At 41.0% G+C, this 21,775-nt stretch overlaps 1 protein-coding gene across 3 annotated transcripts in view; it reads right to left on the minus strand.

The window, feature by feature from the left end:
• The window catches only part of CHCHD6 (coiled-coil-helix-coiled-coil-helix domain containing 6), a 110,158-nt gene that overhangs the window by 43,688 nt on the left and 44,695 nt on the right, over positions 1–21,775 (minus strand). For all 3 annotated transcript variants that reach the window (XM_048315903.1, XM_048315902.1, XM_048315901.1), the window contains one exon: positions 9,097–9,167. In XM_048315903.1, coding sequence (XP_048171860.1) covers positions 9,097–9,167 — 71 coding nt within the window. The remainder of the gene's footprint in view (positions 1–9,096; positions 9,168–21,775) is intronic.

Raw genomic sequence — 21,775 nt, forward strand, 5'->3', positions numbered from 1 at the left:
CATGTCAAAAGTAACTAAAATCTAGCAGTTTTCTGTAACAACCTCTAATTTTGGAAATCAACAACTTCTTCATTTCAGTTATGAAATTGATGCGAAGAGATTGTGTGACCCATGCAATGCTGGTTCCAGCTCTCCACCTGACTTACTCCAGTGTATCACAAACTCCCCTGTCCTCCTACATGGTTTATCCTCACACACAAGTGGTCATTTCCCATCTGACCAATGGGTCTCCCTGAAAGACTTTGACTTACACTTCATTGTGCTTTGCCAAGTGCAGTTTCAACCAAATTTGACTGGCTTCCTTAGACCTCATAAGCTGCGGGCACTGGGGTTGTGGTGGTGGGCTGTGGGTCTCTGGGGGAGCAGAAGGGCAGCAATATGCAAAAAACTGTACTAAACCATATAAAATTAAATTATCCTTATCCTACTGAACCTGCAAATGCAATAACTAATCACCCCTATTAGCATTCTGCATGGCAGATGGCAAGTGGTTTAGAATAATGAGAGACTTCTCCCCACAAGTGGATAATTCCAATGTACATTTGGATGTAAATTCTTTACTGATTATGATGGTAGAATACTGAGCTATGAGAAACTGCCAGTTTGGAAGATGAAAGGAAAACTACTGCCTCTTCCTTCACTTGCCGAGAGATACAGAAGTTAACAGAACTGGATCTCCTGCCCACAAAGCCATGCACCATTTTTTCCCAAATATGCCAAGCTACTAAAAGTTGACTAGCAAAGATGAAGAGCCTAAAGTTAGCAGCAAAACGGTCTCTGGAAGCCAAGCAGGAATGAGTCAGAATCTTGTTGCTGGAAGGAGTTCTCTGAATCAGAAAGGAAGCTGGCTCAGCTCCCACAAGGCAGAAAAGCAATATAGCAAGCAATAACTGAATCTGAAAACAACACACAGCCCAACAAGTGACCCGAATAGGGATTTTCTTTCTTCAGATAAAAAACACAATCTAAAAACTGGTTAAGATCTCAGGTCAGGAAGGGAAGGCATGCAGTCTGTAGAAGATATGCAGCACAAGCCCTAAGAATATATGGGTTGTGCCAGTGCTATAATGTTTGGGAATTAGTCAGGGAACTGCTGGTCTATTAAATACCTCCACAGAAAGTTTTCAGTTTTCTAAAGAAAGTAACTGAAGATGTGATATGCTGATTACATATAACCACAAGACGTGAGGGACAGCAGGTTCAGTAAATTTCTCCTATGTGAGATGATCTTATAATAATGTCACACTGCAAATGAAATGTTCTTTTTTAAAAGAAAACCCTAACTACTCATTTGAACAGCAGTTGCTTCTCCAAAATGCCCCTGAGCATTGCACTAGGTTCCTACAGTTTACTTCATGCTACACAAAGGTCTACCAGTGATGGACAAAAATATGAGTCCATTAATATATTCTGCACTGACAGAGTGGCATATCCTGCTAAAGATGCCAAAACAAATTTAGAGAGGAGATTGAAGCTGCCAGTGTTAAAGTTCAGATGGGATCTGAAGCTAAACATTCACCTTATTAAAAATTCCCCTTCTGCCCATATTCTCTAATCTTCAAAACCACAGTGCCCCCTTTCACCAAGCTGTGCAATTCTGAGCACTGACTAAGCAAAGATCCCCATTAAGCAGCTACTTATCCCTCAGAGAACATCAGTAATGGTGCTTTCAAAGCAAACACACAGAAAAAGTCTTCAAAGTCTGGTTTTGGGGTGAGGTTGGGGGTTTTTGTTTGTTTGTTTTTGTTTATAAGTAAATACTGTAAATTCAAGAAGTCCTCAGAAAATCAAAAAAATCCTTATAGAAAACAATTTCGATAACATGGTTCTAAGTCTGGAGAAGAGCAGGTGAAATGTCTCAGGTGAAGCAAGTCTGTGCCTACTGAGGCTGCTCCAGTGTGCTGCTGGTGGCTCCTGCAGTTAGCACAACACTGACCAGCTGTCTCCAAGGAAACAATATTCATCCCTGAACAAGAGCTCCTGCCTTCCAAATGCCAGTTTTTTGGGTCAAATTAGTTTGAATTGTAGTTGGTATGGTATGTATATGTCCCAGACATGCAAGCAAGAGACCCTGCCAGGACTAACAAGAAAAAGGCAAGTATAGAAAGAACCAAACCCAGCAGGGGTCTCTCACAATAGGCTGAATATCCCATAGCCTAGAAACCCGTTTTATCAGAGTAACTTCATGAACAGTCAAAATCACACCAAATAAATAAATAGTAAAATAAAGTCATTGAAGCCTGATTTGATGGCAGAGATGGTTTTTCTCTTCTTCTATAAGGAGAAAAGGACTTCAGTCTCTCATCAGCTCAGCATTAAATACCACCAGCTTCCTCTGTGCAGATGAATCACCATGATGCAAGGTGTCCATAGCAGTCCTACCACAGTCCTTATTTCCTCAGAAGACAAAAATATAGAAGTTCTGACCTACAAAACAAACTATTTCCTCGAATTTCCCCCACTGATACTTGCCTTTGGTGTCTTCTACCATCCCTCCCTCACTCCAGGAGGAGACTGTGACTCAAGAGTAAGGACACAGCGTGTATAATCCAGAATCAGGAATACAATTACTGTTCAAAATAGCAACTCTGCCCTTGAAATCAGTTGCAACTGAATTAATGACCAGATTGTTAGTGTGTTACCTCAACTTTGCCTTAGGCTGCTAATTAGCAAACAAGTCATTAATTTGCTGGTAACAAGTGGTTTCTCAGGCATTATTGCTTCTGACATCTTTAATTTGCCACTCTTTCTGGAAAGCTTCCCCAGACAGCTTTAACCTCAGTCCTTTGCAGATCAACCCTATGCCCTTACCACCAGCACACTACAGCACACACAAGTTGAAGACAGAGGCAGAAAAACACAGCAGGAATAGGCTAAGGTGGGTCATTAATTAATATTCATGATACCTTTCCCAACTCAAGCCAAGGGGAGGGAGGGGAAGACCAAAGGCACAAAAAGTTCTGGATTTTAGTGTGGATCTGCCATTATTTGTAAATACACACTAAAATACTATGAAACCTGGAGAAACCTTGCTTCCAGCATAGTACACATTGGAATATGCAATTCCCAGTGTGAGGGCATAGATCTGCTTTTATTTTCACTGTATTCTCCACGATAAAGAGCTGCGAACTGAAATATTTCATGTCCTCTGATGCACAAAGTATGACTGAGGTTTGTTTTAACAGCTGCACAAATATCCACACTTTTGAAAACAATCTGGATTTGGCCTGCCAACAAATCCTGATCTAAGGGCTTTATAAAGGCAACATTACCACAGAAAACAAGTGCTTTCCATGTAAAAATCGATAGCAACAGAAACATCCCTAACAGACTACATGGAGTCTTTGGCACCTCTTCCTTTGCTATTCCAGTCCTTGCTATTCAGATCTTATTTTATAAATGCCCAAGTTCTACCAACGTATCGGTGAAGAAATGCTCCTGCAATTTTGAAGAGACACCAGTTATTCAGCGCTAAAGAACTGCAATCTCAGTTCATTGGAGTAATTTATCAGCCATCTCTCATCACGCATGAGAGGAAACACAGTACTGTGAACATTAGATCGGAACATCATTTTACTAACTGGGCAAAACAAAAATCTTATTTAGAAGCAGCATCTTAGTAATCCCCAAGAACTGAACTTCAGAAATGGATGGCTTGGATGAAGCACACAATCTAATAAATTTTCAAGATTTAAAATTTGGTTCAAAAAAGAATAATCTGTCCCAATTGGAAAATTTATGCAAATCCACTGCACATATTCAACTTCTATCTCCACATACCATATTCCTAAAGCAGTAGGGGAATGTATGTTGCTAGGAAATCCATGCACGGGTACAAGTAGTTCTTCAACAATAGGTCTTCCAGAATTCATAAGGAAAATGTTTACATGCTAAGGTAATGAATGAAAAACTTTGTGAAGCAGAACTGAAAATAATCAGAAACTTTTTTTTTCAGTAAAATGCACACCATGTAAAATGTCACAAAGTCAAAATTCACTCATATACTTTTACCCTCTTTTGAAATAACTTTGAGGAAACTCATGCATTATAATCTCTTAGAGAATATTTCAATTTCCTACTAAGAGCAACTTTATAAAAGTGAGAAACAGAAAAGCTTTGACTAATAACCCATCTCTTTATTTAAAGATTATGAAACAGACTCAGTGCAGACAGAGAAGGAACAACTAGCATAAACCAAGCCCCAAGGGAAGAACAGGACTGGGACAGAGTCAAATCATTTTGGTGAAGGTATCATCATTGCAGGGCACAAAAGCACTATGTTGAGGTAAGGCTATGGATGAGCTTTCAGCAGTAATCAATCTCCTATTCCTGAAAACTCTTAAATCCCTATTGGAGAGGCTCTTAATTTCAACACTAAATTAATCATTTATCTAATCTAATGATAGGAGAAATCTAAGAGCAATTTTGTTTGAAAACTATGATGTCTTTACGCTTCTCCTTTGGCTTCACAACTGTCCATATAATAACTGTTTCAGACCTGTGCCTCCTGGGCACAGTCCTCTGTTGAAATATCCAAGGCCTCACAGTAGACTTCCAGATTAACAAACTCAAGCATCATCACATAACTAATTTATAAACTTTCCAGATTTACATAAACAAACAAAAAAAGGAAGTTTATCTAGGTTCCAGTTAATCTTGCCATTCTAACTATGAGGCCATCAGCCTCATAAAATCTTGTGCAATTCAATAAAACCTTCATTTCCATGAGTACTGAAAGCAAGCCATAAATTCCCTGTTCCTAGCAGACAATGCATTCATGAACTTTCTTCCCCTACCCTCACTGAGTCAGTGTGGTTTCCTATTCCATGTTCAGCCAGGAGGATACTTAACTGCTTGCTGGTTTCTCTAACATAATCACCTTAAACACTCATGTCCATTAAGTTTAAAGATGTTAGGACCGTTAAATGAAACTCTTACATAGTAAGTCCCACATGGAGCAAATCTCTTTGGCAGTTTCTCCATTAGAAAGCTGCCTTGGATTCAAGGCTGATCTCCACCAGGATAAGATGCTGACCTTCTTTACGCACTCCTTGATAACAGCACAAAGCAATGCAGTCCTCTCAGCACAACATGCAAAGCAACAGAGTCATCAGTAAGCAGCTTCAGAAACAGTTCTGAAAACTGTAGGGAGATCTCAGAGAGAAACTCAGCTTCAGAACAATTTTATCTTTTAACAGCTTCCTAATCCCCTCACCTGACTCCTGCAGCTTTACCTTTTAGAGTCACACACCCACCCAGGCCAACTCTTGCATCCAAAATGAACAACCACAAAAATAAATAAATAAATAAATAAACAAAAAGTGATAAGACAACCTTCACAAAAGAAAATAAATCACTCAAAAAAAAAAAAAAAAACCAAACCAAAAAAACCAAACCAGCATTTTGAGGATAAATCTAGAGTGCTGCACTAAGCCATAACCTCTTTACTGATGGTTTTTTCCTTTCCCTTAACAGATTCAGGGACTGTAATAACATTTAATCCTCAGAAGCTAATCTAAATGTAACACTCAAAAGAAGACAAAGACAACGCAACAGAAAAAAAATTTGGCCACTGCCTTTTGGGAGTGCTGCTTTATCCCTGGAGCGAGCGCATTAATAGAGCTTGGAATGAAATGCCATTTTATTCTCTGTAGCAGGGAGGGGATTAGCAAGTTGTCTTCTCTAAACCCAGTCTGAGTCATGGCTCTATGAACACTGAGAAAAGGATGTGGAACGAAGGGAAGGGCGGGGAGCACTGGCTTTTTATTTACATGCTGCTTCCTTTGTGGGTGGTTACTGATGTGCACAGTTCGCTAAACAGGGAAAGAAAGGGGGGGAAGTTCTAGGTCCCCTGACTTTAATTCTGTTGGTTAACAAAAGAGAAAAATAATAATGCACCAATTATAACAACATAGTTGAGACAACATGTCCGTGGCAACTGTCCAATTCACCACAGCATGCAAGCAACAAGGGCAAGTTGCTTAAGGTGCTGAAAGCTGTGCTCAGTGGTATCTTGTTGCTAGGATCTTTTTCCTGGGAGGAAATAAAACAGGTTGGACAGAGCCCAGAACAAAGAAGAAGGAGACAGTCTGATAGGAGGTATGTGGAGAAGGGAGCAGGCTGGCTTCAGATGAAGAGATGAGGAACAAAGTCCACTGCGCAAGTCAGGCCATGCAGGCGTGAAGCCTTGAAGTGGAAACAAGAGCTAATGACTGTGTCAGTGATTTAATACAAAGCTCAGCACTAAGTACTTCACTTCTGTTTTTATACAAAGAGAGATAGGAAGGTTTACTTGTCTACCTCGTAGGCATGCTGTGAAGGGTCACTGGTGGAAAGGTGTACAATATTCCTAAATCCTGCAACGCTTGACAATCACTAAGGAGAGTAAACAGGCCATGGAACACTAGACCACTTGTGCAGAGCTGCTAAGAGTTGACAGCAGAATTAAAAACGTCATTAAATGCCAAGAAGACACTGGGGTTTTGTTTCAGATATTTCTTCTCTTTGCTTTGACATGGACTCTGAAAAACAGAGCACTCACTGTGGAAAGAGCCGCAGCCCTATTTCCCTCTGCTGATACACAGTGGCAGAGGAGAACAGATACAGGGTAGGTTGGTCTCACAAGGCACAAGTGCCAGGGGCAGGTCTTCACAGTGTAACAGGAATAACAGAAGCTAAGGAAGAGACGCTATGTTGAAGGATATGGACTCTCTGCAGATGGAGAAAGTGCCACTCCTGGCTTCCTTTCCTTAAGGAGATATCACAGGCCAGCACTGGAAACAGGCAGACCTGTACTTCATTCATACTTTGGCTATATTCCATTTCACATAATTTTGCAGGAGTGTCAGTTTATTCCTGTGAACCAAAGAACCAGATCTGCATAAATCAGTCTAACCTATCCTTAGCACTTACTGTGCTTGTATGTCTAATATGAAAGTGCGAAACAGGATGAGCAAACTCTTCTTTCCACTGAAGTCACAGGATCTTTTAAGTCATTACCATAAACAGGCTGTAGAAAGACTTGAATGTAGGATGCCTAAGAAGAGAACCTCACAACACACAGACTTCATGTCCTACCAATTAAGCATGGATGCCAGAGTAGGAAGGAACCTTCCTCTGACTCTGTCCCAGCCATATCACGACCCAGGTGTGAGGCACACAAACTCTTCAGGAGTGTTTGTACAGCAGGTTGTACACAAAGCAATGATCTGGAAAGGGTCACTGCATGCTGCTGGAAGAGACACACTGCAGGTTGATGGGGGAAAGCAATGACTCTTCCTGCATGTACAATTATCAAAGGGCATTATCACTCCCAGATCATGAACTCCAATGCTCAGCTCAGTGCAATCCTGGCTACTGCTGGCAATTTCTACTGTAAAGAAATAGAATGCATGATGTTCACCTTCACCCTCAGTTTCATTCATGCCACTCATCTTGTCCATTTTCAAGACACCCCCAGCCCTGTTACCTTTTCACACAAAATTCATATTAGGGCAGGTGTCTCTTTTTGCTGCAAAGAAGACAGCCCAAGGAATACATCCCTTTATAATGGCTCAAGTTCATATTGCCATCAAATAGAAGAGCACTGTACAATAAGGCCAGAAGCCAGGGACTGTTAGATGATAAAGGCTCAAAGAAAAGGGGAAGAAACCCTTAAGAGACCATAAGCATTCATCACTCTCTGAATCTTGAAAGAAAGAATTCATTAGCATTTGTGTTGGTCTCTGGCACTAACCTTTGCAAGAAATGGTTGCATTCCTGAGTTTCCTACATTACCAGTCTTCATCTCCACAAGAAATAGAACAGATCAAAGGAAATGGAAACATCAGGAACCAACCTTCAGACTACCATAAAAAATACGGTAGTTACAGTCTGTAAGAGTAAGTGAAGAACATAATCCCAGGTCCCAGTTGCTTCCTTCACCAAGTCACAAGGATAAAACACCACTACACAAGTTCACGACAATTGATCACACATTTGCAGAAGCAAATCCAAGAAAAGATTCAATTGATCAAAGTATCAGAACGTTATATCCTATGAATTTTTAAAATTTTATTTAAAAAGAGAATTTAGAATTCTGCTATGGAAAACAGTATGGAAATGCAAGCAATGTGTTAGCTGCCTTATTTTGGCTTCTTTAGCAACTTATTGCTTGATTGTCCAAACAAAAATGCGAAATTACAACAGGTTATGTGACGCTTTGGCAGTCAAACATAATTTTAAATAAAGACAGCACAATATACTGCACACCCCCCTAATATATTCATCACTACTATATTATCTATTTATGCAATTAAGTATTGTAGAGTCTGGATTAGACCCAACCGGACTACATATGCTGCTACTCCAGTTTATTGCATGTTGGCCAACTGTTTACCCAACTGAGATCCAAGTGCTGCTCTTGACAGTGTAATTGCTTTAGCCTCATTAATATTAAAGAATTATAGAAAATATTTTTTCTTGGGCAGCTGTTAGTGCAAGTGGAACAATAAGTTATATAACACTACTGGCAAATACAAATATAATTTAGACACTATATATGCTCATGGTAAAAAGACAACATTAAAGGTCCACTTATTGTGCTAAGGCCAATTAAAAAGACCAGAAAAATCGTTGCACCCATTCTAAGAAAGCATTCATGAAAATTACAACTCTAATTTGAAACTAAAAGGGATGAGATTTAGAATGTTTACCTTTTTTTTCCCTGGACAATGAAAACTTTAGAACTGGCGTGGGTTTTCCTACTTTCATGCCCAATGCTGCAGTGTGTAGGTTAAATACACTGGGTCAAAGTTGGAACAGATTAAACATGTTCCATTGCTATTTTGAAAACCCTAGTAAATATTCCTATTTAATAGTAACTTTTTAAGTCCCTCTCTTCTCCCTCACCCTTCCTCGCAAGATCTATCAGCTTCACACTAAACTCTGTCAAGCTTGGCACAGAAAGAGAGGATGCCAGCTTACACCTGCTCAGTCCCCTCAGTACCTGACAGGAGGTAACTTCACACTCTGTTTGCAGGAACATCCAGAAGCTAGGCACAAAATGTTATGAAATGCAACTGGAACTGCTGAAAAGAACAAAAAAGGGCTCCTCACTTTATCCGCTCCTCTGCCTTGGTGGCTGCCTCCTGGTACTGCTCGGATGTCAGCTTGTAGATCTCTGCATTCTGAAACAAAGAATAGAATGCTCAGCTCTAAAAATTAAAGGCGTCTCAGATCTTACCTTGTCACAAAGTCGTCTTCTATAATTAATAACAATTTCCAACAACAAACAGAATATTCAGTTCAAAGAACACCAGAAATGCTTAAGAGTCAATTTTATTTTCAGCAAAATTCATCAAGGCCACAACACATCCTTCATTCCAAGCTTCACCCTTGTGAAGGGAAAGAGGGGGAAAAGGTCGCTACCAACCACTCATGAGTTTTGATTATTCCATGCAACCACAAAAACAAGGTGTTTCCAGCACAGAGTTATTTTCAGTTTGGTCATGTTTTTGTTCTCTTCTATCATTAATTGCAGTGAAGGATCTTGTAAGTTACTGACATGCAAGTATCAAAATTGGCTGCTAGCACTGGAAAATCCATTTTACATTTCAGTGCTTCTACTTATGTTACTTATTCTTTAAAAGAAAATTATGCAGCCTGTTTCCCTTTTAACAACACAGGGAGGCGTATCAGGTATCAGTTAAGGCGCTGCCAAACAGCGTCTTGAGTGTCTTGCTGCAGGGCTTAAGAGGTTTGCATTAAATTCTCCTGAACTTGCACAGAAAGAGTTTTCGCTCAAGACTGCTCAGTCGCTAAATGTGGAGGATGAATTCCTCCTCTGGCTGCACTGAGGAGCCTCCCAGGCACAATCAGCAGGAGGCAATGGCTGCACTTCCCCAGCGACTGCACTACAAGGTCTTGTGCTGCTAAAGCGCTGATAAAGCGGCTTTAGGCAAAGCTGCTGGACTCCACTGGCAACTGCCTCACTCAGAGCTCATCTGCAAGGCTCTTACGCTGAAAAGGCACAAGCAGAAAATATGCAATAATCAATCAGAAAAAGTGACAAAATGGTATTGAAAGTGAGGACAGCTATTCATTTAGGGCCGGTTCGAGCTGCTATCTCGTCTCTCCCCAAATTTGGTCATTTTATATAGAATACTATTCTTGCCCTTCTTCATTTATTTTCCCATAAATGCAGCTGTGGTCCTGCGCATGATGAGCCGACACATACTGTTCAGTGGTTGGAAAAAGGAAAGGACAGATATAACTCAAGTTCTATTAGTGGTTCTGCCACTTGTGCAATCTTGGGCAAGTCACCATTTTCCATCTGCAAGTGAGGGATAACAGCTGCCTGTATCTCTGAAGTTGTGTGAAGCTCAGCTAATTGGAAGGTTTATAAAGGTTTTCAGAGCCTGGGCTTCAAGGTGCTATATTTAAGCGTTTTATCTCTGGTGCCTGAATTTATGTTACATACCAAAAAAAACACAGAACAGATTTTGCTTTTTCAAACTTTGACCTAAGAGACAGATTTAAACTGAGAAATCATGGAGGACTAAACACTTCAAAATGCATTTTACCGGCAAATTATCATTAATGTTTTTGTTTACTTACTTGTTACAGAGTGGTCAAACTTCAATGCTATTAAATCAATTTTTCTCCTTCCTATATTGAAAAGTTCAGCTTCTAATGGTGCCATTTTCTCTGGCCTGTAAACAGACCTCATGACTTACAGCTCCCTGCTGTTACTTATTCACACATGAAACCAAAAGACCTGTGCTTCATTAATTAGATTTGCCATTAAAAATTAAATAATGTGAATAAGTAGATGTAAGCGTTATCTCCATTGGGCTTCAAAGGTCTCACCATTTCTCCAATTACTACCCAAGCAATTTTCATATTTCATACTGTCTGATTTCTCAAAGGGACTAGATCTGAGAAATCAAAATGAGAGAAACTGGGAAAAAGAGAAAGCAAGGTAGCAAAATTAAACATTTTTCAGGCAATAGGAAGTAGCCCCATCAGATAGTATTAGCCTGCAGCACTCTGCCGTGAAACAGCAGCGGGAGAGGAAAACAAGAACAAATATGCTGTATGTGAGACCCAGCATGAGGTCACGTTTAACCCACCTAAAGAAAGGAACAATAGCCAGCAGAATCACTTGCTGGATGTATTGTCGATTCAAGTGGTTGTGGCATAACCTTACCCAGTTTATTAGAAAGAGTTCAACTGCCCAGCACTTCGGTCAGACTCATCTTCAACAACATCAACTACGGACACGGACAAAAATAGCTGGGAAAGGAACCCAGGCTTTAGTTCTGGATTCTGAAGCTGCTAAAAGCAGGCAAGCAAGAGCCTAAACAGAGAGGCAACAACCTCAGTGAGAGAAAGGAGAAAAGACTTGGCCTCAGAGCAACCACCAGGCACACGACACCACACAAAGATTGAGGAGAGGCACAGAACACCTTCAACATGCAGATAAAGCTGCTGAGTTTTAAAAATGAAAAGGAAACATCTTTGCATGTGATCCAACTGAGCCTCTTATGTTGGTTCAGACCTCATATTTCTGATGCTATGAATCAGTACCTTTAAATGCTTCCCCAAGTAATAAAAATCAGGGCCTACCATTTAAATCTGAGTTTGTTCAACAAGCAGACTTTTCAAATATGTCTTCCTTGGCCTTTAGACCCTTTCCAACCTTGGGAAAGTCACATTCCCTTTTGTCCTAAACACTAAATGAGCAACAAATGGGCTAAATGGGCAAGAGAAGGGCCTTTCAGCATGGGCACAGTCACAGCAGGTTCTGTGATCTGGGGCTTCACTAACAGAGAATATTTTTCCAAATATTCTTGTCTATACTACTTCAGACACAAGATCTGCTTCATTTTCAGCAGTGTACCCACCATGCTATGGCAGGCGAGAACGTTCCAGTGGCCTAAAACATTCCAGGGATTTATAATATGGTTGCAAATGATGAGCTAAGCCAGGAACAACCTGAGCACTTCCTCCAACTTCAGCAGGGTCACCTTCACACAAGGGCTATTCAGCAGGATCAAGGTGTGGTATTTGCACTTGAAACAAAGTTTGAGCTGCCTATAGTCTCAGCGAAGACCTTAATCTTCATAAAACGATATTCAGTGGTACAGTAAAAGAGAGAACATTCCACACAAAATTACAAGACATGAACGCTGCTTTTAATTTACTTTCACAATATTTGATGCTTGAGATAAAATGGCAGCTCACAAAGAAAAAGTTGAACATAAGACCTCAACTATTATTAAATAAAGCTTCTGGCAGTCTTAGTTGCAAAAATAAGTTTAAAAACATGACCAAAGTACACCGTAAGGGCTCAAATAACAAAAGACACAGAAAGAATGAATGAACCACCTAAAATGTTTCACTTCTCTCAATAAAGCTGAGCCTTAGGGGAGTCAACTTCAAAACATCAGAGCTTTGTCATATGGGGAGATAGCTCTCCAGAGAGGACAAACAAACTAAGCAAAGAAATGCTAGTTTGAAAGATTTTTCCCTGCTATTAAATGATGGTTCGTAGCAAATAATAAAAACACCAAGAAGTTGTAAAAATACATAACCAGAGCCTAAAGTGCAACAGAACCACTTTATCCTGCTGTTTTTCTACAACAGATTTGCTGCTATACCCTTGCTCTCCACTCTTCCGAAACACCCTTGTGCTAAAAATTCCCTTCCAAAGGGAATCAATTTTAAAACTTAGAGCTAAATTTGGACTAATTTTAATTCAGCATTCCTCCTTGGCTGCAAACATGCAGAGAAACTCCAACACTCACACTACTACACCTCACTACACTGCCCAGGCCCTTTCCAGAACATATAGCAAAGAAAGTAAGAAAACATTATGGCACAAGACTGAGTTCTCAGGGTTATTTCAGGAGGGAAAGTAATTGAAGCATAAAGAGAAACCCTGCCAGCTCATTCTCACACTGACATTAAACCACATTCCTTACAACTTCGATGAAACATGTGCTACTTGTGGTAACATGTAAAACAGAAAATTGAGCAAAACAAGCATGAGGAACTGGAAATTAATCAGATTTTAGGTGAAATTATTTGTGAACATCAAGCTGCAGCATTAAAAACCTGATACTGGGACAAAGATTTCTTCATCAGGTTCAGTCCAGGTCAGTAGATCAGAAGGTGTCTTGATTTAAAACCAACAAATCCAACCACCATCACCACAGCTATCTTGAGGTATTTTGACACCCCAGAGTATAGAAGCTTGTCAGTGGTCACAGTGTTTAGAGATACAAAGAGGATTAACAGCTGTTGAAATGCTGCCAGCCTAGATGAATGCCAGTGATAGCTCTGATGAAATGGAGCAGGGCAGCAGAGGCCTTGACAAATGCTGCAGACGACAGCCGGGGGATTAGATGGTACAATCTGCCTCGCACCTGACAGACGTGTTGCTTCGATCCCTTCTCCTGACATCCACACTCACCAGCTTCCAGCAAAATGCTCTTTGCAAGCCCCTCTCAAATCCAAAAGAGGACAAGAGGCAGTGCTGTGAGAGGGGCAATACATGCCGTGGCATTGTAAATTTGCGAGAGAAACAGGTAAGGAAAGCAAAGATTATTTCTTACAAATCAAATGTCAGCTGGGAGACATTCAAATTCCTCCTTCCAGCTGCTTCTGAAGCCAGAAATAAGACCTCACACCATCCTGAGAAGCAGCACAACTGTGGCCTGCCTGCACACTCTTGGGGACAGACAACACACACATGCCCTGGATGCAGCTGCTGCCATGAGGAACTCCAGGAAGCTACAGAGAAACATCGGTCACTGCCAGCTTTGGGAGCCACCTTTGCTCTCAGCAGTGCCTCAGGGAAGCAAAGGTACACCCAGGTTCCCCACACCTCACCGGGTCCTGGGTCACACACACTGTAGATCAGGCTGCTCATTCTCACCACTCAGAAGTCTCATGCAAATGGCTCCTAACAGATTTGAAAAATTACCCCATGTACCTGCATCCCTCCCACAGGTACAGAGGCAGATGAGCCGAACCAATCTGGTCACTGGATGACCCTACGGATGTGTTAAAATCAACTCACACAATCAATCACTGCTATCAGCTTTGGTCCAAAACAAGGAGTTTGGGAATTTCAGAATATGCTGCAAGAAATCATCTCTTCACCTCCTGAGCTCGCTCCTCTGAGTTCCTGCTCAGCCCATTTGCTGGTATCAGCCAGCAGTTAGCTCAAAGAGATCATACACATTTCCTCCTTCCCATCAAGTGCACATACAAATAAAAGCCAATTAACAAGGAAGAGAAACATGCCTATAGAGCATATCACTAGAGCACAGAAGTTAAGGGTTAAACTGCTTTTTTGAAAATTCATATGCTTTTTTTCTCAAAAGGTAACAGAGAAAAGATGCAAGGAACTACAAACAGCTTGCTGATACAGAAAAAAAAGATTTTTTTCAGCCAAAGCCAACTTCTAAACACAGCTCTGTTGTTTGCTGTTCATGTGTGGGTTCATCCACTCCTCCCGCTGAGACCAATAATGAAATGAGAGCATTGAATTTGTGTCATTCTATTCTTTCCTTCGGCAATAAGCTGTGAGATCATAAATTTTGGATTAAGATTCAGAGAAAGCATAAAGAGAGTAGTGTCCACAGTAAGAACACAGGCAAGTTAAACTAGTCAGGAGCAGAAGTACGTTCCTCTTTGAACAGATCTTCTCATGTCTGCAATATTATCCTGAGTTGAAAGCAAAATATTAATTCTGTAGCATATCTAGAAAGCTTCTCAAAGATAAAATCCCACAGAACACCTATCGCCACAAAGCTTGAGGAAGGCAGAGCTGGGGAGAAGGAACATGGCTGCCTTTATCCTGTGGATAACAAACTAGGTACAAAAAGGTTAAGCTACAGTCCCTAAAGCACACAGTGACTCAAATAAAAATACGCATCCCAGGACTTCCCAGAACCAGGGTCCTACACCGAGATACTCCATCCAAGTGAAAATGGGTTTACAGACCCAGACTGTGATCCCACACCAGAATCAGACTGTCTCAATGAAGGCACCCTGGGAAGAGTCTAATTAAAACAGGTACCCCACAGCAAAATGGTATTAGGGACTTCCAAAAGCTACAAGTGCCTCACTGGAAACATTTAGAAAAGCCTCATGTTATCTCCAAGTCAAAAAGACAACCAGCAAAAAAGAAATTATTACTACAGAAGCAATTAAAAGGGCAAGAAGGAGAAAAGAGAAAGAAACACTGTGTTTATATGAGGTTGCTTTAAAGCACACTCATCTGAAAGACTATAAACAAAGCATTGCCAATTCTTTAAACAAACTCTGGAAAGTAAAAGCAGCTTCAAAGAGAAAGGCCATAAAATGCCAGCAGTTAACTCAGGCTTTCTGACAAGGACAGCAACAGCATCGTGAAAGGCCCAGACTAACACCAAAACTGCTGTAGGGGAGTATCACCCTGCTCTCCTCCTAGCTGGAAGTTTAGCTAAGGTGAGGAATTCACAGTAAATGCCCGAATCAATTATACCTGACAAGTGCAGGTAAACAGGCTTCCCAGGCATTGATTAAACATCAAGAGTTTTCAGCACCTGCTTCAGAGAAGTCCCGCACTGGCTGACCTGCGCAGATAATGTGGTGCCCATGGCATTAAGGTTACAGCACCAGCTGCCAAATCCCAGCACCTGTGCTGGGCAGCTGCACAACTCATCCTGCAGGGGTACCTGGGTCCTACCAGCAGATCCACCATACAACCAGGATGAACTCCAAGATCACAGGATGCTGCCTCAAACAACCGGGCATTGTCCATGAGAGAGCGACAGGAATGCAGAGAATCCATGCTAAGTGAAAGGGAGAAGAGAGGAAGAAGGAAATTGCCAGAATATCAGGAGTGCTAAGAAATGCAGGTGAAAGTTTCACTCAAAGGCTGACCAGTACTTTCAAGGGGAAATGAAGAAGAAAAAACCCCACTAAACAAAATTGGCAGCCATCAAGTACTTGTCATACAATAAAAAAGATACGAAGCACATTCCCCTGTCAGGCCTGTCACAGGAGCTTGTTTTGGGAAGGAAGGAAGGAACATTTTAACTAAGGTTTAATGCCGTCATGCCAAAGCTGGTATTTGACAGAGCCTCCAACAAAACTCCCACCACCTCGGACAGTCATACTGCAGCTAAAACTCCCATCTTTCTGTGCTGAGAATATCCCTAAGTCCCATTTATACACTGCAGCAGCTGGTCCAGTTAACAGTTCCTGTCCCAGTTAAAAGAAAAAGCTATGTTAAATTCATGACCCCATCCTTTTATACAACAGGTAGCTAAGGAATGCAATGCACTGGGTTCCCAGAGAAAGGCAGAATAGAGGAACCCAAGGCAAGGATGTGCAAGAGAACTGGAGAATACTGAAGAAAATGCATCACATCCATATACTTGCATGGGTAAAGGAACTGCAAGGAAGAGAGTCACTATAAGAAACAAACAAAAAACCACTGAAAAACAGAAGTAAGCCAAAGCCTGGAAGTTCCACCTCCTCACAGGGCTTTTCCTCTACCCCCAACTACAAATTATTCTCCATGTGCAGCTTCCAGTAAATCAAGCTTTGCTAAATAACCCCGACATGTGCAGGGCTGAGAACCAGCCAACAAGCAATGATGAGATGTCCCTGGAATGATTAAGGAAAACGCAGACATCTCTCAGGTTACAAGGAAGCCTGTTGTACTCTCCCCTTGGTGCATATGCAATGCTGCAAGCACTGTTCTGAAACCTCTGATATTCAAAGGCTCATTTGGTTGACAAGGAGCCTGTGGATTCGTGGACAGATTGTCACACAAACTGTCAGGTTTTTAGAGAGACTATCAGACCTCTCTTTGCCTACGTTATGGAGCACATCAAAGACACAGAAGATGAACCAGACGCAGACTGCACAGATCTGACAGAATGGTGGGTGTACATATTCAGAATACTGTACTGCTGGGGGGGGAAGAGGCTTAATGTGAATAATCAGGGGCTGAAAGTTCCAGAAATGTGACAGTTTTTGGCAGCGATTCCCATCTTTGCATTTATTTATCGAAGGGAGAAAAACTGCCATACTAGAGGCAAACTAGAGAGAGGAAGAAAAATTGTATCAGCAGCAATTTATTTTGCCACTGTACTTTTTCTTTATTACTATTACTCCCAGAGCATTTTCTGAAGATATTTGTATTTTCAGTCAAGGTTCTCTCACTGTGCTTGCAGGCTCTCTTCCCATTTTATCCAGTAGGAGAGGCTGGTTTAATGATTACAGCCAAAAAGACCGCTAGGACTTCACAGGTCACTGTACACGGTTAATGACACAGACAAATCCGCACTTTCAGAAGTGCCTGCTGGCTCGCGGCTCTGTCTGGAGATGCTCAGGAGCTCATTATTCAAAACTTCAAGCTCAACTTATGGGTAATCAGCACATCTGAAGAAATACACCATACCCGGACAACCAAAAAGTGAAGAGACAATAGCTATTATAGAAAATACTAACCTTAAGCATTAAGGTCTCACTTTTAAAATGGGGACAATGTTCACTTATCTTCCAGTGAGGTAGAGATCTCAGTTAATGAATACCTGGAAAAAGTTCCCAGCTTCACAGCTCAAAAATAGTATTACAAAGGATAACTTCATGTCTTTCTCCTTTATTAGGGATTGTTGGACAAATATTATAAAGCAACAATATTTTACAGGTGGAAGAAAAAGTTATTAAGCTATTTCTACAAAGAAATATTGATTATTATTTAAAAAAGGAAAATAAAATATAAACCAAAACATTGACAACAAGAAAAAGAAAACTGATTAACAGATTCCTTTGGCCTGCCTTTACAATACCACTGTCACATAACCTCTAGTTCTCCCTGCAAGGCATCAGTTATTCCAGAGAAAGGAATACTAGTATCTTTTTATATGTATTTTGCTATTCAAAAGATTGAAATTCTCCACACAGCAAACAGAAAATAAATACAGTGTTTATCCTAAGATAAAAATAAAGCACAAGGAGGACAAAGGAGAAAGGATGGCAGAAGGGATAAGAAAAAAATCAGAAAATATTTGTAAGCAATTTCCTTTCCATCATTTGACAGGCTCATTCTCTCTGCTTTTAGCAATCTTCTCTTTCACCTGTTTTTTAATGCAGCTGTTCTGCCTCCTTTAAAGAAGCATTGAAGAGACACCTCTGCAGCTGGCAAAGAGGGAAGGCTCCAAAGAGAAGCCCAGAAGGACCACAGGCCTCCAGTCAACGGCGAGAGGCATTTTCACAGTGGGGCTATTGAGCCGTAAATATTAACATGAAAATCAAACACCCACAGAGAGCAGGGGCAGCCACACAACTCCTTCATTCCTGTACTCTGGCAGAGAGCACTCCGGACACAACCCTGGGGCAGGATGTCACCCGTGGCCTTACACAGCTTTCAGTCACCACCAGCTTAGTTATGGTACTTTCATTACAGAATCCAGGCAGAGGAAAGGCAGCAAAGCAGGTCTCACTTTTAACCCATTAACCAAAAATAGGAATAATTAGTTATTAACATTAAACCTGAAAAATCTCACAAAGCCTTGCTGCCAAGGCTTTTCAGGAACGTAAATGGAGGAATGTCACATGCATGGTGTGCCACACAGCCATAGACACAAGCTAAATCTACTCAGAATTCAATCTCTAAACACAGTGTCTGACAGTAAAGAGTATTACACGCAAGCAACAACAGATCTTGAACTTGGCACTAAATGCAGAGGAAATAAAGGTAGGCTTAAAGTTCCAGGAGAAACATTTTGGTATAAGCATCCTTATTATCGGGTTTGTTGCTGTAGCTGATAAACTTTGTAACAAAAAGAGGCTTGGGAAACAGGGTTTGTTCTAAGTGGGTATTTTTTTCAGGCTCATGAAAAAAAAGTATCAGTATTTCACCTATATCTTGGACAAGACCAAGCAAAAGATTCAAGCCCTTCAACTGGGGACAGCCTGAGCTCAGACAACAGGAACACAAAGAAGGGACAGAACTATGCTTTTTCTGGGCAACAACAGGAGGGAATAAAAGCAAACACCACAAACACTTCAGACCTGGAGCTAAATCCCTCTCTCCACAGAGCAAATGAACACAAAAACTTAAAACCCAGCACTGTCCTGTTTTCAGCTGGCAAGGACAAATGCTGTGTTCCTCCCCGGGATGCTCTGTGCCTCTCACAGAACAGCTAAGATACAGACAGCTAGGACACTATTATGGGGGATTTTTTTTGTTCTTCCTGCAACAAACCCATGTCTCTTAACTGAAGGAAGAGTTATCTCAGTGCCACACGAATGAGTGATTAGCCATCAGGCAGTAATGGCTTTTTGCTGCTGTGAACGGAAGCTGCATCTCAACAAATGACCTAAAGGTGAAAGGTCTCATACACTACATTTAATTCCCTAAACAGCCAAAGGAAATGCTGTGGTATACATAACTATTATGAAAAATGAGGTTAAAAAATGCATATACATGCTCAGACAGGCACACAATACAGCATTTTTACATGCCCATATGAGTCATCATCTCTGATCAAGAACCACAGTCCAGCCAGTTCAAAGCTTGCTGCATTTCAGGGCAAATTAGATGATTTCTGTGTACCGTCCAGTACATCATGAGACAGCCCTAGGGGAAAAAAAATCCACAACCCAGGCACTTCTCAATTGACCCAGGCATGCGAGCTCAAAGTAACCTTGCAGCTTGAAATTACGAAAGAAGGAATTTGGCTCCTGTTCAGAAGAATGGGGAGGGAGAAGAAAGGAGAAGGAATTAAGCTGGTTTTCTTATTAAAAGACTTGAAATGCAATAACTGGGAAGGAAAAGCTAGCTCTTCTCATAAAATAACCTAGTTATTACAAGTCTTCTCAAACCAGAGGCTTAGAGCTTTATCTCAGCTGCCACATTTTCTTCTCCCATCTCTTGCTCCTCTGTGGCCTCTTGGAGACGGGCACAGATTCAGCAGCCTCTCGGTGTGTCCTGGCTCTGTGGCCATTCCTCGCTGTTGCTATCCTCTGTGCAGGGCAACATCTTTTACCTGCTGGCCACTCCACTGCTGAACACCTGCCAGGACAACCTCTTCTCCACATTTGTCAGGGTTTGACTCCCAGACAGTTCTACTGCATATGAGATGCATGTTTACTGTTTTTAACAAAAACAAAACAAAATTTTGCCATTATTTCCTGTTTATTTACAATGGGGCTAAAATGCAAATGGGTGAGCCAGGAAATCTTCATTTGAGCAAAGGTGTTTAACAGCAAACTGTGACTGGGATCATCCTTGGGGCAGCAGAATGTATGGGCAAACCACCAATTAACCCCAAAACCAACCAAACAAAAACCCACCCCTCATCATTGCAGGATTAGATTCTGTGACAGGCAAAGCAAGTTTGCTGTGGCTGAAGACCTCATTGCAAGCCTGATGGTACACATCTATTTAAAAACATTGAACATGTTATTTACAAGCTACTTCTGAGTCACCCTGGTCTCGGGGGAACGTGCATTATATGTTCAAGAAATTGGAGTAGCTCTTTTATTTATGTTTCTTTAAAATGACTGGCAGATGGGAAAAAAACCTTCAGAGAAGTGGCCCCAGGCTGTCATGAAACATGTATTTAACACACCCACAGTAAACTACTAAACACTTCAGAAGGTACAGCCGCTGTAAACACAGAGTAGTTCCTTTTTAAAGTCTGATCTTTGGACTACTTAATTCAGCACAAATTTGAGATGTTATGGGGAGTCAATTTATAGAGTAATTATTAGCCATATTTTCCATTAACATGATGACAGCATATTCTGTAAGGGCAGAGACATAATTTTAAGGACCTTTTCAAAACAAACCCTGGTCTTGGCTTTATTTTTAAGTCACAATAGTAATGTATTTTTCCTGCTACATGTGGAAGGACCACTGTGAGCTGAAATAGCAATCTCAGATTCCCCAAAGTCAGGCTCTTATGCAAGTGAATTCCACACACAGGGCAGTTTAGTCTACCTGAACCAATTTCCAAGACTAAGTCTAAATCTGGAATATCCCAAGAGAAGCACAAGCTTCAATCATCGAAATCCCAGCAGACACACAGACTCCAGCCTAAGGTCTGGAACACATTTAATCAATTCACTGTGCTAACTCTCTACAGTTTCATAAAATAGCCAATACTGCAATAACAGGGCCAGAAATTAATTGTACACTGGTTGGTGAATTACACAGAAGTAACAGGCAGCACTGGTATTTATTGCAGCTGGGTGATGTAGTTGCTGTTGAGGTACAACTGCACCTCAGTAAAAACAGGTGAGAGACGGTTCGTGTGTGCACACCTGGGGGGGTGTGTGTGTGTGAGTGCTGCTTTCCATTAGAAAAGCAGCACTGGTTTCACTGGTAACAGTGTTATCTATATAAATATAAATACACACATTTATAAATACCAATCCTGCTTATAAACAAGCATGTAAACAAAGAGGGAGGAATCAGAAATTTAAATTATTAGGCAATGAGAAAATGAATGAAATTAGGGGAAAATTGGGTTGAATAAAAAGTGCTGAGGAAGAGTATCAGAAATATTAGATAATGGGGAAAGCTCTCAGAAGTAAGACAAAAGAACCTCTTGTTTTGCTCTTTTTGGACTAGACTTGACAAATGCTCCAGTGTTGAGTTCTAACAAAGAGACAAGATCACATTCTAGGTCTTTTTGTTCTGCCTTTAACAAGTCTTCATAGTGATACACTGATGAGACCAGATACCAGATTGTTATCTAAATTCAGCTGCTAAATTCAG

The sequence above is a fragment of the Corvus hawaiiensis genome, chromosome 11 (genome assembly GCF_020740725.1).
Source record: "Corvus hawaiiensis isolate bCorHaw1 chromosome 11, bCorHaw1.pri.cur, whole genome shotgun sequence".
Lineage (NCBI taxonomy): Eukaryota > Metazoa > Chordata > Aves > Passeriformes > Corvidae > Corvus > Corvus hawaiiensis.